This window comes from Cryptotermes secundus, unplaced genomic scaffold, assembly GCF_002891405.2.
Source record: "Cryptotermes secundus unplaced genomic scaffold, Csec_1.0 scaffold1084, whole genome shotgun sequence".
In the NCBI taxonomy this organism is placed as follows: Eukaryota; Metazoa; Arthropoda; class Insecta; order Blattodea; family Kalotermitidae; genus Cryptotermes; species Cryptotermes secundus.
Genome location: NW_019724603.1, coordinates 927096 through 944748, shown reverse-complemented (window position 1 = coordinate 944748; position 17653 = coordinate 927096). Strand labels below are relative to the sequence as shown.

The 17653-nt window shown below is 40.9% G+C and overlaps 1 protein-coding gene across 2 annotated transcripts in view; it reads right to left on the bottom strand.

Moving 5' to 3' along the window:
• The window catches only part of LOC111862528 (protogenin), a 214597-nt gene that overhangs the window by 33404 nt on the left and 163540 nt on the right, over positions 1-17653 (bottom strand). For both annotated transcript variants that reach the window (XM_023848010.2, XM_033750698.1), the window contains 5 exons: positions 12340-12499; positions 11244-11510; positions 10063-10218; positions 8010-8201; positions 3232-3407 (listed from right to left, as the gene is read on the bottom strand). In XM_023848010.2, the coding sequence (XP_023703778.1) occupies positions 3232-3407; positions 8010-8201; positions 10063-10218; positions 11244-11510; positions 12340-12499 (951 nt within the window). The remainder of the gene's footprint in view (positions 1-3231; positions 3408-8009; positions 8202-10062; positions 10219-11243; positions 11511-12339; positions 12500-17653) is intronic.

Below are 17653 nucleotides of genomic sequence, written 5' to 3'. Positions count from 1 at the left end.
AGGTGATTTCCTAGGTCTTTGTGATCAAAAAATTTCATATAAACATATGCCCGATTTTGGACGGTTACGGAGTTATGACCGTTTTTTCATTCCCGTACATGCCCTCGTGCGAACCACATCTATCATCTGGTGGGTCGCTATTTTTAGCCTGCTACAGACAGAGCGTTCTCGTTATCTCGACACTTGAGAGGTACCTAAGGCGTGGTGGGTTGGTATGTCCGGCACGGCTAGTGCGGCTACTGGTGTTCAGAATAGTTCTCATCTCGGTGCGTCTGTTACGTTCACGATGCCATTTACATTTTCATTTGAGGAGTATGCAGATATGATTTATGTGTATGGGTTTTGTGACAGTAAATCAGTTCCTGCAGTAGCTGAATATCAGCAACGGTTTCCGAATCGTAGAATACCAAACCAGAGAGAGTTTACTGGAGTTTACCAGGCATTGCGAGATACCGGTAGACTTCCCGGGGTTCGTACTGTGGCCGAGCGTGGTGTTAATGAAGGTGTCAATGAAGAAGGCATTGTTAGTATGGTACATGACAAGATGCTTTGCTTGGTCGCATTCTGGATACTGCTGACCACATAAGAAACAGCCAGCTGAAGCTGCTACATGCTACCCATGCGGTTTACAACCAAGTGGCAGCCTGCATTGCAGCCGGCATTGATATTTTCGAAAATCAGCTTTAAGCACCAATCAATTCAAATTAAAGGTAATTTCACAAAGCTAACTTTACATTCATACTTTAAATGTATCATGTATTATGCTGGTTTATTATTTTGTTCCGTTTATTGTCAGTAATCGTTACCTTCTATTCTGAGTTTAAAACGGTCATAACTCCGTAACCATCCAAAATCGGACACATGTTTACATGAACTTTTTTGATCACAAAGACCTAGGAAATCACCTCCTGAAGTTATGCCCTAAAGTCGTGAAACACCCTGTATATATACAGTGGCACCTCACTTAATGAGCATAATTCGTTCCAGAATCTTACTCGTAATGCGAAACACTCGTTAAGTGAAACAATTTTTCCCATATAAATTAATGTAAAATACGATAATGCGTTCCATGCTGAAAAAAATACTCAAAAAATTTTATGTATAACGTTCATTCAAAGAAAATTACATATACATTGTTAAGGAGCGTGAATCATCTTCATCTTTTCTTCTATGCAGAATGAACCAACCTGGAATGCGAATTCGATTTGCAGAAAAAAATCGAAATAATTAGTTTATTATTTATGATACATATCTAATTCTCTTTTACTAGAAAGCTGTCTAGAGAAATTTGTTTTCACCGATGCTTCAAAATTTGGTGAAAATGCGACACAGCATTATCATTAAATAAATTTGTAGCATGCATAGCCACTGCCTTATTAGGGTGATGCTTCTCACTGAACGATGCAACAGTTTCCCATGCTTTCAGCATTTCTCTTTTTGTGCCAGAAGATTGTTGCTTTGCTGTTACCTCCTCCTCCTCCTCTGACAAACTCTCCTCCACAACTTCTTGCTGTGAAACACAATGCAACACCATAAGCTCTTTGGTGGTCAGCTCTTGGCTGTGCTCTTCCACAAGCTCATCGATATCATTGTTATCCACCTCCAGCCCCATGATCTTGGCCAAAGATACAATCTCGTTGACTACAGGCTCCACAGGTACTATCTCAAACCCCTCAAAGTCACATTCAACAATGCTCTCCGGCCAAAGCTTCTTCCAAGCAGAAGTGAGGGTTCTCTTGGTAACCCTTTCCCACGCCTTTTTGATCATCTTGAGGCAGGCAACGATGTGGAAGTGATATTTCCAAAACTCTCTGAGAGTGAGATTGGTCCCTTCAGACACCTCAAAACAATGCTCGAAGAGTGCTTTAGTGTACAGATTCTTAAAGTTAGAAAAAACCTGCTGGTCCATAGGCTGGAGTAACGGAGTGGTGTTGGGAGGCAGAAACTGGATCTTGATGAATTTAAATTCATCAAGGAGGTCATCTTGTAGGTCTGGAGGATGGGCAGAAGCGTTGTCCATAACAAGCAAGACATGGAGTGGCAGATTCATCTCAAGCAAACATTTTTTCACAGAAGGACCAAACACTTCATTGATCCAATCAGTAAAAACGTCACGTGTCACCCAAGCCTTGTTGTTGAACTTCCACATCACATTTAGCCTGCTCTTCTGGACTTTACACTTCTTGAAAGCTCATGGAGTTTCTAAATGGTAAACAAGCAGCGGTTTAATTTTCAAATCGCCGCTTGCATTGGCACAAAATAGCAGCGTGAGACGGTCTTTCATTGGCTCATGGCCAGGCAATCCATTATCCCCTGCTGTCTTTTTGCATATTTTTCTTCGGGGACATTTTTGCAAGGGTCAAACTTTGCACAAAAAAAAATCACAAATAATATGTCTGAACACAAGTTTGGAAAAATGTGTGATCATAAGCGACATTAAGATGCTAACGGAACATGTGCCAAACACAGACTGATGTAGCAAGCGCACAATCCGGGACTACCCCTCTCGTCACTCGTTATGCTAAACGTCAGTCATTAAGCGAGTCATTTTTTTACAATTTGTTTTGCTCGTTATGCGAATTACTCATTATGGGAGGTGCTCGTTAAGCAAGGTTCCACTGTATATGTAATATACTCATACAAAATTACTAATGGGTAAAACATTCAATACGCCTCCTTAGAATTGCTCGTCTTAGGTGGCACGTCTTTCTAGACACTTAAAACATGACATAAATACATTACTATTATGGTATTACTTTTTAGTAAGTGACTAGTAACTTAAAGTGACTTAAACAACAGTCAAAAGACTTCTATGCTGTGGGTTCTGATGCACTGATAAAGTGATGGTACAAGTGTACGAATGTTGGTGGAGGATATGTTGAGAAATAAATGGGGTTTTCCAGGTACGAGTATCACATGTTTTATGTTTTGTATCTGGGATCTATTTAGTGACTCTCCCTGAAACTAATTATCCCTTTTGGTGTCATATTGGTTTCCAGCAAAATACAACCATTGCTGGATCCAGCATGATTCATGCTACTGCACAAGGCAAACATGGTTAAATAAAATTATCACAGTTTGAGATAAAATCATTGTTCAAACTAAGAGTGAGGTATTTCTTTCTAGGCTTCATCTCCAAAATTTGAGGGTGATAAGAACAGTTGAAAAATAATGCCCTCTTCCTCTTTCCTATGTGTGTGGCAATTCCTTCTCAGACAAGTTGCACAGTACCTCAATAGAAGTGGCGTTGACAACAGTCAAGTGTACTGTAGGTGCCTGAGGAACATGTTGTGAGCCGTAACTAGGCATTTCCAAATCTTGCCACTCAAACTCATCTGCCTGGATCGGCCAGCCTTTACTTGTGGCTGCAAGAACTCGAACTTGATATTTCTTGCCTGGATGCAGACCTACAATAATAGAAAAAAAAATATATTATGGCAGTGATCGGCGTCTCACATCAGGGAATATGAAAGTCACCGTCTTCTGCGACATGACGCTGTTTAGTCAGGTAAAGACCATTTTTTTTTGCAGAACATATTGCCTCCATCCTCATGGTAGAAGAGTAATGCAAGAGCTTCTCACGGCTGTGACTATGAATACTGCTCATCTTCTGTGATATGATGCCAAGCAGTCTGGTAGCTACGAGGGCAAATTGAAAAGTCTTTGCCCCTATTTTTTTTCAGCCACAATAATATACATACAGGGAAATCAAAATACAGGCAGTGTTCTAAGTACCTTTGATTTCTCCACATAGTCGCCACCCCAGTTCAGGCACTTGTCCCATCGCACTACTAGTTTGGAGATGCTGCTGTTGTAGAATTTGGCTGGTTGAGCGCGGAACCGCCGCTGGACAGCAGTTTTCACGTCATCATCAGAAATGAACATCTGGCCTGACAGGAATTTCTTAAGTGGACCAAACACGTGGTAATCACTGGGGGCGAGGTCTGGACTATACGGTGCATGCTCCATAATCTCTCATTTGAATGACTGCAGCTGGGCGGAGGTCCTGTTTGCCATATGAGGACTGGCGTTGTCATGGAGGACAACCACATCATCTGCGAGAATCCCCGGGTGCAACTGCAGTCATTCAGATGGAAGATTATGGAGCATGCACCGTATAGTACAGATCTCGCCCCCAGTGATTACCACGTTTTCGGCCCACTGAAGAAGTTCCTGGCAGGCAAGAGGTTCATTTCCAATGATGACGCCAAAACCGCTGTATGGCAGTGGTTCTGTGCTCAACTGGCCGAATTCTACAACAGCGGCATCTCCAAACTAGTGGTGCGATGGGACATATGCCTTAACTGGGGTGGTGACTATGTGGAGAAATAGTGAAAGGTACTTAGAACACTGCCTGTATTTTGATTTTTTTGCATATGTATTATTGTGGCTGAAAAAAAAAAAAACGGGCACAGACCTTTCAATTTGCCTTCATATTTAGCAATGTCTGGGAAGAACTTCTCACCTACATCCTTACAGCGGAACTGAAATGCAAAATCAGAGGTACCTTTGGTGGTGACTGTGAAGACTGCAATCCACGGAGTTGTGATGCTGTGTAGTACAGTAGGAGCAACCAATATTTTGGTGAAGACACCTGCCTACACGGAGAAAGTACGTAGGCTGTGAGGGTCTGACAGCGGCAGTTATGGCGAGTACTATTTGTGGTTTATATAGCAACGCTGTCACTTATTCAGGCAATATCACATTGGAATGATTGGATATTAAATACTGGATTGCATAGAATGTTGAAGGAAGCGGTCGTGGCCGAATGTAGGTACTGTCCCGGGATTGGCTGAATGGAATCTTCTGGAATATAATGCTGTGTGGTCTGTTGAAAGTCAACCAACATTTTAGAGGAACACATCACCTCCATCTTACAGGCCGAATAATTCGAGCCAGTATGCCACCTGCTTTCATGCTGGTATCTTGCTCAGCTTATTCGGCTCTGAAGATGGCAGCGATATGTTCTCCAACATGTCAGTTGACTTTCAACTGACTACACAGCATCATATCCCATGGAGAAAGTAGTTCCTCCAGAATGTTGGTAGTGATCTACAGGACTACAAATTAGAGTAACCTCCACAGTCATCCCAATGAACACCTCTATGTCATACTGCTTTTCTACCCTGAAAATGTAGGTGGCAGGTTCTGTGCGGAAGATCACTAGTGATCTACCAAACTTCATGGTGTCACATCTCAGAACACAGTAATCTTCCTGCCAACACCATGATAACATCACATCACACATCTTTCCCATTCTGCATTCTTTATGAGTACAGAGCATTATGAACCAACCACTGAATCAGTCCAGAATTATTCTTAACTAAAAGATGTAAGAAAAAGTAAAGTAAATGTTGGTTTTGAGGTTTTAATGACAGTAGGTTCAAAAGGTACTGTCTCCTGGGTTGTAACCTAATGTAGTTCCAAGACAGCCGGATGTTACAGAGCAACATGTCACCTCTATCCCCAGTGCTGAAGAGTAGGTGAAGTAAGAACCCACACAAGCAGATGGCAACCTCAGATTCACTTATTATTCAACCCTGAAGATGGGGATAGTATGTTCCTATTAAACATGGGACATTACCACCTAGAAGCCATATGTTTCATAAACTACAAATTTCCTTTTATCATAAACACATACATTATCTTCTAATGGAACAGACAGTGATTTAAACCAAGGCCCACTTGTTTTACTGCATAGGATACAAATGCTGACAAAACTTTTAGGGTAACTCTTACCACTGCTGCTCAATATGTCCCTAAATGAATAGCAGAATGGACAGTGCTGCCTGTTAATGCGGTGAGACGTCACATTCCTGTAGCAGTACGCTTTCTGGGATGTGTCAATGTGTCAATTTGGTGATACACTCTTACTCTTCTATTTTGAAGATCAATTAAGGAACCAAGTCGCCTCATTAATTATCTTTATTGTAAAACAATAGTTGTTCAGCTGCTAAATAAATTTCCCACATTTTATGGAACCTGGAAATTCATTACCGGTTTACAGAGGCCTGCCAGTGATCCTTATCCTAAAGTAAATAACTACAATCACCTTCCCCCCACCCCATTTAAAATGCATTTTGATACTACCCTCCCATCTATGTCTAGGTCCTACATTTGATCTTTTTTACTTCGGGTTTTCAACCAAAATTTTATAGCATGTATTATGCAACAGTGAAGCAAGGTGCATTCTCCACTGTCCGACTGAGGGTTTATAACTGGAATGCTTAAGGAGTTCAGTTGAAGGCTGAAAGTCGCCGAGTATGGTTGAAGTCTGGAAGGACCATACCAGGACTAAATCTGATACTGTGAATTATGTAAGTGTGAATAAAAATGTATAATAAATATTCGCTGAATTTGAATCGCAGTTATTTGTCGCGTCACATAGGAAATACATGACTATACATGGTGTGTTCAAAAAGTATCGAACCTTCTTTTTTCTCGCGTAAACCAATGAAGAGCGGGAGGCTCCCTTCAGTGGAGATGTGGAGGGGACATTCATGCACAGTCGTGAATTTTTTCCCGCCCCCAGAAAGCGTCAGTTGCTGGCAGTCGGCCTATGAGTGAGGACATGTAGTGAGCACTCGTCGGATTCCAGTAAGGTGTAAAATGACGGAACAACATGAGCAGCGATATTGCATAAAATTTTGCCAAAAGCTTGGTGATACCCAAGTGGAAACAATTCACAATATTCAACAGGCTTTCAGGGACGATGCTATGAGCAACTCATGGATAAAGGAGTGGTACAACGGCTTCAAAGATGGCCGCACATCAGTGGACAGTGAACCGCGTTCAGGCAGACCCTCAACAAGCCAAAATGAGAATGTCATTGAGCAAGTGCGGACTTTGGTCATGGAGGACCGTCGTATCACAGTCTGAGAACTTGCGAACGAGATAGGGGTAAGCACTGGATTGGTACATTCAATTTTGACCGAGGATTTGGGCATGAGGAGAGTGTCCGCAAAATTCGTACCGAAACTGCTAACAATGGAGCAGAAGCAACGCCGTCTGGAAATCGCACAGGACATGCTGGACAATGCAAACAGTAACCCCAACTTTCTGAACACCATGATCACAGGCGATGAGTCGTGGGTTTATGGGTACGTCGCAGAAACCAAGATGCAGTTGTCACAGTGGAAACATCCGATATCCCCGAGGCCAAAAAAAGCATGGCAGGTCCACAGCAATGTTAAGGTCATGTTGGCCGTTTTCTTCAACTCCTGTGGGGTTGTGCATCATGAGTACACACCACAAGGCCAAACCATCATAGGGGAATACTACCAGGAGGTCCTTCGTCGCTTTCATGATGCGGAGTGGCGCAAATGACCGGATCTGTGGGTAGCAAAAACTTGGCAGCTCCATCATGATAACGCACCCACCCATTCTGCGCATCTGATTCAGACTTTCGTCGCCAAACACAACATCCCTGTGGTTCGTCAGGCTCCCTACTCCCCCGACATGGCTCCGTGTGACTTTTGACTATTTCCCAAGCTGAAAATGCCGCTGAATGGAACCCGATTTGAGTCAAGAGAAGACATCATGAGGCATGCGACGGCCCGGCTGATCACCATTCCAAGACACATTCCATAAGTGTTTCCAACAATGGCGAAAGCGCTGGGTGAAGTGTGTGCATTACCAAGAAGACTACTTTGAAGGGGATTAGGGTTTTGTACCTCCAAATCAATAAATGTATTTCTGCCAACCAAAGGTTCGATACTTTTTGAACACACCACGTGTGTGTATATATATATCAAAAAGAACTATTACAAATTCAGCAGATGACATTCAAAGGGCTGTAATAACAAAAAAGAATTAGTGAATATTTTGCTGTACGTCAATTAATGTCCTTCCTTAACTTTTGTCTTCTCACAATAATTATCACTAACATTCTAAATTTGTGTCCAAATTCATCTACGAATTTATTGCTGGACATTGTCATCATCATAACAAAAATCTTCATTAGATGTCAAATGACACCTGAGAAGTGAGGTATTGTAACAAAGAGTTACCTGTGATGGTGTAATCAGTGACATCACCTCTGAGCTGTTCTACCCGAGAGGAAGCTTGGCCCTTTCTCCTCCACTGTATCTTGTACTCTGTAACCACACCTTGAGCTTTCTCCTTACTAAGGGGCATCCACATAGCCCTCAGAGAAATGGGGCTGGTGGCTTTCAGAGACAGTTGTGGGGCGGCTTGAGGAACTAAGGAAATGGAATGAAAATTAGTATTAGTTTCATAACAAAGCAGTGTTTACTTAATGCCTTCACTACCAAGCCCCACCACAGAACTACCAGCTAGAAATGTTAAGGCTGCTTTGAGGTCAATGCAATATGTTCTCAAATGACTACAGGTATAGATCACATGAGCCTGTTGTTTGCTGTAAACATCAATGTCACACCTGAAGCCATCTACTGACAAATACATTGCACCAACCGATTAACAATGAACCAGTCTCTTTGGCTGCAGCAGACTTAGACAAGTGCCCCAAGCCAATTAGGATGGATCATTGCATGCAAAGGGTTAACAATGAAAGCCACTTTTTCTCATTTCCTTTATCATCTGTATCTACTACAGAAGATCCTAAGTTGTAAACTGTTAACCACAACAATCTATATATATATTATAAAGGCTCAAGGCATGCTATTCTGTCACTGTGCACCAGCTGTTCTTAGTAGTTATAAATATGACTGTCAGTTGTGAGAGATACATGAATGTGGCAAAGGCCTGGGCTACAGTCCAGATGGTGGCGGCAGAACCAGTGTCACACCAAGACTTAGTACAAACGGGCCCATCAACTCCCACCCCACGAAGGCCTCATGTGGACCCCCCAGGGCGACTCTTGAGTGATATGGGGAAAAATACCCTCGTGAAAATTGTGAAGAGTGAACATTCCAAGGGGAAGAATACTTCTAGGCAATGCAATGTTTGCACAGTTCACAAAAAAAGGAGCATGTCTACATTTGCAAGTTATGTGTAATGCCACTTCACAAAGGGGAAAGTTTCCAGAAATATCACACCCTCAAGCACTTCTAGGAGCACTGGTAAGTGTTCTCCAAAAATTTTAGTTCAAAAAATTAATTAGGGGATTTTATATTAATTTTTAAAGTGAAGAGTGCACACATTAGGGTAGTATGTTTAAAAATGCTGGTCCCCAGGGTGATTTAAATATTTAAATCACCGGTCCGCGAAGTGTTAATATGACAGACAAAAACATATAAAACAACAGATAAGTATATTTCACTCACAGTCTATCAAATGCAACAATCAATCAATGCAACATGATATTTAAATATAATATTATGAAAAGTATTCAGTATATATCAATACAAACCAAATTTTTGTAGACAGATACTGCAGTCAGTATTTACCTGTACCCTGGATCATATTAAAACTTACGCTCTGTCCACTGATCAAGACTAAATCTTTCTGAAGAGTTCTCCCTCAAGAGCGTCAATTGATACTTCAGAGGAACATGCTGCCTCCATCTTCAGGGTCAACGAATAAGCCAAACGACAAACTTTCATGAAGCACATAGCAAGATCTCTCTGAAACATTGGTTGACTTAGAATGGACTAGGCTGCGCCATAGCTCAAGCGACTAGTTGCTGGCTTCCCACCGTGGCGGCCCGGGGTTGATCCCGGGTCCGGTCAAGTGGGATTTGTGGTGGACAAAGTTGCGCTGGGGTAGGTTTTCTGTGAGTACTTTGGTTTCCCTCCCAATCTTCATTCCACCAATTGTTCCACAATCACCCTCACATATCATCTGGGGCTGGTACAATAGGCCAGAAGTGGCTGCAGCACAAGGGACTTAGTCCCACCCCACTAGCAATAAAAAAAAAAAAGAATGGACTACATGGCACTATATCCCAGATAACAGAACTCCGGACAACCACTGCCGTGAGAACCTAGAATCCTATGTAGCTCCTTCTTATGGGCCCAACTGAGTAAGAACCCTTCTTCCTTCACACCAGATGATGGAAACAGATCCCATTCTAAAACCAATGTGACTGATAATATCTGAAGTATGCTCTGTCATAAACTTTAGACTTAGCTGAAAATTTACCTCCTTCACCAGTCTGACACTTGGTGCGCTTTGACTGGTCACTGGCTGACTTTGAACTGTAGGCACGCACATAGAATGTGTAGTTTGTAAAGGCTGACAACTTATGCACCAGAAAAGAGCAATTTATTGAAACTTCTTGTCGTTCTTCACCACCATCTGAAATCATTAAGATTAACAGTATATTTCTGAAATCATTATAAGTCACGATGTGATTACAAAAAACCACAGAAACAGTGGCAGAAACTATGGATTAGCAGAAGAAAGCTGCAACTGTGTTTGTGAAACTGTAAGCTTAAATAACCGTATAAGAAAGTAAAAATGTCTTTCCTAAATTTCTTATTCAACCAACTCCCCCCTCACAAAATCTACATACAAAGACAAATTAATAACATAACTATTCTGGCTGCATGGAAGAACCTACAGTCAATGGTGAATACATAACAAAACAGATAACAACACTACATCGACATCCTTATGAACTGCACAAATAACATGCATAATACCCATGCCACAAAGGCAATGAATGCACTCTGAATAAATCCAAAAGATACTCAAGAAAATATTTTTCAAACTAAGGGATGGCTATCACAAGGAAAACATTGGGATGTTAATTAATTTTAATTAGGAAATATCGTGTTCACATGCTATATATAATTTTGACAAACAATGCAACAATTTTTGCAAGACAGTAGGCACCTCATGATGGCCGTATACGACTGAAACTGGTAGTGAGGAAGAAGGGTGACTAGATAATAAGTTGCATTTCAGAAGGAAATATATATGTGCAAATAATATACATACATGTCTTCTTGTGTCAAGTTAGGTTAAGCCTGGTTAGGATGTTAGGTTGTGTTTGGCAAGGTCGTGCACACACACACACACATATTTTCTAGGTGAGGTCAAGCTCAGTTAGGTTATGTTAGGCTACATACACATGCTTTCTCTCTCTCTCTCTCTCTCTGATGAGTTAAGTTTGGTTATGTTACATTAGGTTATGAACATACACATATACCCTTCAACATGTTCACTTAGGTTAAGCTTGGTTAGGTTATGTTAGGTTAAGACTGTATATACGTCCTTTGACATGTCTTTATCCTAAATCACTCACAATATCTCAGCATAGAAAAAGTTAAATACGAAAGGATTTCAAAATGTATAGTTACATATAAGTTCTTGCCCACCTGTGGGAAGGTAATGTATTGTATAGGCAGTAATATTGTTCTGGGGCTTTGCAGGCTCCTTGCACTCTAACCGAACTGCAGAGTCGGAAAGTGTGTAGCAAGTCAGGCCTTGTGGTGGCTCGGGCTGGATGCGTGACATATTCACCAGCAGTCGACCAGCTACCCAACTCTCCCCGACTCTATTGTAAGCCAAGCACTGGTACAGTCCAGAGTCATCTGTTACAGTATTGGATAGCACCAGTTCTGATGGCCGCTGCTTGATTCGACCTGCCACAACAAGATGAAAAGAGATCATAAAATGTCATTGCATAACTAAAAAGAACAAACATGTCACTTTCATGACTGTTATTAGGCTCAATATACAGTAGAACTTGGTTATAACATCATCAAAGGGACCTAAAAATAGTGTTGTTATAAACGAATGTCGTCGTAACCGAAATGGGCACTTCCACAGTAGCCTCATGTTAGTCACGTAAAAATCTACCAAAAACCGAGTTAAAATGTTGCATTTTTTAGTGAAATACGTAGTTAAGTACAGACTAACGTAACATTAACGTGGAATTGCCCAAATGTGTAATATCAAAGCATATTACAGCGCTTTTCACTGACAGTACACACCGCACTAATACTGTATATTAAAGGTAGGCCTACTCACCAAATTACAGTAGATTACATCAATTGTTGTGCCTTACTGTACCTAGATACGAGTACAGTAATCAGTTATCTTCATCTGTTTCCTGTTACTTGCCCAATACACACTTTCTAAATTACGTTCAATGTCCATATCAGAGAAATTCAGGAATGAAAATGACGTTACATACGAGGTTGATGCATTTGTGCATGTCGTACTAAGCAAGGTATAAAAACAGTTGCTTTATGAGGAATTAGTTCGTACCATTGAATATCTGATGCAACAGACAAGGTGTCGCAGAAACCGATGTTGCTATAACCAAGTTTTACTGTATTTGTAAAATACAGCTGCACACCATGGCTGAGCGAGCGGCATGCCTACTTAATATTCACTGGGTCCTGGTTTCATACCTTAGACCCAAAGACCACCTACACTGGCAACATGACAAATACAAACTATACTAACCATTAATTTGCAACTGTTTCCCATCCTTCAGCCATACTATTTCTGTTGTTCTGTTGTCCTTAACGTCACACTCAAAACGTACAGTCTTTGCCGTGAGATACACTTGTGATGTTGGAACTTTGATGAACAATGGGGCCTCTAATACTTCGAGCAACACCATCTAGAAAGACCAAGCACAATGACAGCAACAATAAAATCACTCTATGCTATTATTTTATAAAAGATGGTGGAATGCCCAAGTAGCATTGTCTACGGATAAAATTATTGTGGTCCAAACAAATCCATTTAAGAAATAATATGAACACACACACCACTCGATATCTTTCATGATGAGAGATGGTAAACTTTTAAAACAAAAAATGCATTAAATATATTAGAAAGCATATATTCTGTGAGATCTCAACTTCAAGATAACATGTTCATATATGAATGGAATAAATTCAGTAAACTAGTGCCACATACATATTTAAAGGTAACATTTTAAAACAGGTAAATATACTGAATGTGTTATGTTAGATCACAGTCTCCTGGGATGTAATACCATGTAGTCTAGTAGGTAAAAAGGTAAAGCTATCCCTGTAACAGGTGATGGAGGCTCCCACATTTTCTAGACAATCGGCTCACAGATGATGGTGAGGTTAAGTAAAGCTATCCCTGTAACAGGCTGTGGAGGCCCATAGGGTTGTGAGCCGTCGAGGCTCCCACATTATCAACACAATCGGCTCAAAGATGGCGGTGAGGTTAAGTAAAGCTACCCCTGTAACAGGCCATGGAGGCCCATAGGGCTGTGAGACATCAAGGCTCCCACATTATCAACACAATTGGCTCACAGACGGCAGTGAGGTTAAGTAAAGCTATCCCTTAACAGGCCATGGATGCCCACAGGGTAGTGTGAGGTTGAGGCTCTTACATTTTCTAGACAATCGGCTCACAGACGATGGTGAGGTATGTTGTCTAGTACAGAGTTACTACTGCTCTGAAAGAGCAATCTGAACCCACTTCTATCCTGACAATGGAGAGTCGTATTCCTCTGAAATACTGGTAACCAGGCTAGGTGACATCACACCCCAAAAGTCTACAATCTTAATATTCATTCTTACAAGAACATCAAACCTTGGAAACTAGTATGTACAAAGAAATTCTATGTACAAAGAATACGGTCATTTAGGATGTGTTACCATGTAGCGCAGTAAAAGTTCACTGGCTGCACAGCACTCTCCGGATACAACAGTAATTTGTTGGCCAGCGCCACAGCTCAAGCAGTTAGTCACTGGCTTCCCACCGCGGCGGCCCAGGTTCGATCTCCGGTCTGGTCAAGTGGGATTTGTGGTGGACAAAGTGGCGCTGGGGCAGGTTTTCTCCGAGTACTTTGGTTTCCCCTGCCCATCTTCTTTCCACCAACTGCTCCACAATCACCCTCACCTATCATCTGGGGCTGATACAATAGGCCAGAAGTGGCCACAGTACAAGGGACTTCGTCCCATCTAACGAGCAAAAAAAAAAATTGTTGGCCACCCCTTGCCACTTCTCTCTGTAAATGCGGCCTGTCACAGGGCCAACACCAGTTACTTTTCTCCTTGTTCTTATTGGTTCTCTCTCGGTTCCTTCACAGTTCTATATCTTAATCAAATTTTGTATGCATGGCTTGTTCTGCTTGCTACTTGCTGATGTTCGTCAGAAACAAGCGAATTTCTACCCCACTACAGAGTGTTACATCCCAGGAGATAGTAGTCTTTGTAGTTACTGACACGAGACTACCAAATTCAAATAAATTTCTTCTACACTAAATGAAAGCCTAGCCATCTAATTTATCAACAAGGAAAAACACATCCATATTACACTCAACAACTGCGATGAGGACAGCTATCACAATCCTTGCAATGGCCCTTGATGACAGTGACGATACGCGTATTTAAAATTTACATACAACAATATCTTCTCTTCTTTGTGGCATCCAGAGCTATACAGGGCCCACCCACCCTCCTCTCCATGGGAACTGGGGGTTCGTCACCCAGGAGTAAAGCAGCCAGTGCATGAAGCTGACGAGTCATTTAAATCCAGTGCCAAGGGTAAGACTACATGGAGCTATATCTCCACTCCCCAATATGTTTTCATGGTCAGGTATTTAACTAAGCATGCACAGGGACAACTCAATACTTTACTACATTCTTTTTTTGTTAAGGACACAAAAGACACAGAAAGAGACTGAAGTTACAAAGACAGTAATGCCAACAAAATGGGAAAATCTATTTGGAAAGAAAGGAAAGGGATCACCTCCTGTGACTGGCATTGTCACTGAGAGAGGGGATGACAAAAATGATGATGGAAGGATCAGGAACTTCGGATGACGACAACGATGAAGTGCTCTTGGAAGTCATCACTTCACGGAGATTCTTAACAATACCAAACATCTTCATTTCTTAAAACATGAACCTTACATCTGTCCCTATGTCACATACACAACAAAATTACTTGGAATTCAAAAAGAGACAAATATTTTCTCCATAAAATGGGCACATAGATTGATTTGTTATGGGAAGTGTTAATTTGTTCAGTTGGTAGCACAGTGTTCATCTTCTGATAGTTTAGGTTGGCTGTATGTGCAGCCTCCATGTTTTTCTGTATGTTTAAAAGACACTGACATTTGTTCTTCCGCCCACTATGTAGTGATTCGTTCTACTGGAGTCCAGTTTGCTCTAGCAAAGTTTGCTACTGCACGTGTTATATTGTAACTATAATGTAAGTAAGTAAAAGGCAGAAGCCTAACAGTACAATGACGTGTATTGAGTGTGTGACTAAAGCAGTAAGTCATTAACTGAAACTACAGAGATCAAATTTCTGTCAAATAACTTATCAGGTTATGGGCCCAGACACTGTGAGTAGAAAGCTCCGAGTTCCTGTGTTAGTAAATGCGTATGTTAAGCAATAAATCTATAGAACGTGGATTTAATAAAGCACATAAAGCCACTAGGCAGTGGAGCGGAATGGCCTGTCTGGAAAAGAAAGATTAGAGATTTGCTGGACTATTATGAGGGAGCTTTAGACGCGGTAGATGGAAAGCTGATAAAGCCCGATGAACTCGGTGAGAATGCATCGAATAATGACATAAAGAAATACAAGGAGCAATATGATCTGTATAGGAAGGGAAATAGTTTCACCAAGTCGATGATCACTGCTGCTGTAACTGATGCTGTTTACCAGAAAATAATGGATAAGAATGAAGTCTGGGAAACACTAAAGAAGAATTTTGAAGCTGCTGCTGAAGATCAGTTATTTAAATATTGCACGGATCTGTTCTCTTTCAGTTGGTCAAATAATGCTGATGTTTCAGGTAATATAGCTAAATTAAACACCTTATGGAATGAGCTAAACGGTGGGCTGAGAGTAGCTAACAAACCTGAATTGCCAAATTTGTTACTGATTGGTAAATTTTTGCAAATATTGCCTGATAGCTTTGAGACATTCAAGTCAAGCTGGATGTTGATGTCAAAGAATAAAGACAATACTTTAGATGAGCTTCTAAGTCAACTATGTATGTTTGAAAGAAATTTCCTAACTAAATGTCATGAAGAAAACAAAGTCAAGCAAGAAGAAAGAGTTACTCGAGAAGCATTATCTGTAAGACAGAATAATGATAAGAAAACTGTTAAACAAGCAAATCCATGTCATTATTGTAAGAAAAAGGGACACTGGATAAGAGAATGCAAACAGTGGATTCAAGATGGACGTCCAGCCAAACCTAAGGAAAATGCAAATCCAAAGAAGACCAAGGGACCGATAGGCACCACTGCCATATTCGTCCAAGACAATGCATGCACTGCCATAGAAGATGGAAGTTCAGTTTGGTGGTTAGACAATGGTGCAACGAAACATATGACAAACAGCTCACAGTATTTTGTCAATTACAAAAGGTTTGACATTCCAAAGGAAGTCAATCAAGCAGGTCATGATATTATTGAAGCTATAGGCTATGGTGATATTAAAATGAAGTCTGTCTTAAAGGATGAATGTAAGATACTAATGCTGAAAGATGTGTTATACATTCCTAATCTTGCTAGAAATTTGTTCTCTGTTTTAATGGCACATGATTTTAATCCGGAAAGCAGATTCCAGTCCAATAGAACTTCTTGCAGTCTTTCATTAAATGGAGAAGAAATTGTGTGTGGAATGCGCCCACCTGATGGAGGCCTCTTCAAGACAACCTTAGAGCCAATAACTCCTATGGGTGACATGGAGGTAAATGCTATTACACCTAATAATTCAATCCTGCAGCTCTACAATGAGAGATTTGGTCATCAGGATAAAAGGCATGTGAAAACCTTATTAGAAAATGAGTTTCAAATCAAGGTTAATGTGGATAATTCCCTATGTGAGTCATGTATATTTGGGAAGGCACACACACGAACATTTGGGAAAAGGATGAAGGCAAGCGTTCCTGGAGAACTTGTGTCTGGAGATGTATGTGGACTTCTTGACCTCACCTTCCAGAAGAAGAGGTATGTTGTCATATTTAAAGACAGTTTTTCAAAGTACAGATATGCCTTTCTATTGAAAGAAAAGTCCGAAGTTAAAGATGCCTTAATCTGCATGTTTAATAATGCAAAAACTGTTGGTCACACCATAAAAGAATTTCTCAGCGATAATGGCGGGGAGTTCGACAATGAAGAGGTGAGAGATTTATTGAAAGAGAATGGCTGCGTTCAAAGATTAACAGCTCCGTATACTCCAGAGCAAAATGGAAGTAGTGAACGTGAAAATCGTACTGTAATGGAAATGGTAAGAACTATGTTGTATGCCAACTCAGAGGCAAATTTTCCAAAAGAATTGTGGGGTGAACTAGTTAACACCGCTATATATATCTTAAACAGAACTGGCAAGTCATCCAAAGATGGAATGAGTCCACATGAACTATGGCTTGGTAGAAAACCATGACTAAATCACTTGAGAATCATTGGGTCACCTTCATATGTTCACATTCCAAAACCAAGAAGATCAAAACTAGACAAGAAGGCTATTAAAGGATATCTTCTAGGGTATGACGGGGATGAACGGTATCGTATTTGGATCAACGGTAGTAAGGAAGTGCTAGTGTCAAGAGATGTGAGATTCCAAGAAGAAGTGGGAAATTGCCAAACTGTTAATGGAAATGACAGTAAAGCAGTAAGGAACGAACCTAGAGATGCTGTTCTTCGATTTCCCCATTACCATAATCTTCCAGAAACAGAAGATGAGAGTTCTGAAGAAGAAGAAGAAGAAGAAGAAGAAGAAGAGGAAGAAGAGGAAGAAGAAGAAGAAGAGGGAAGTGAAGTAACTG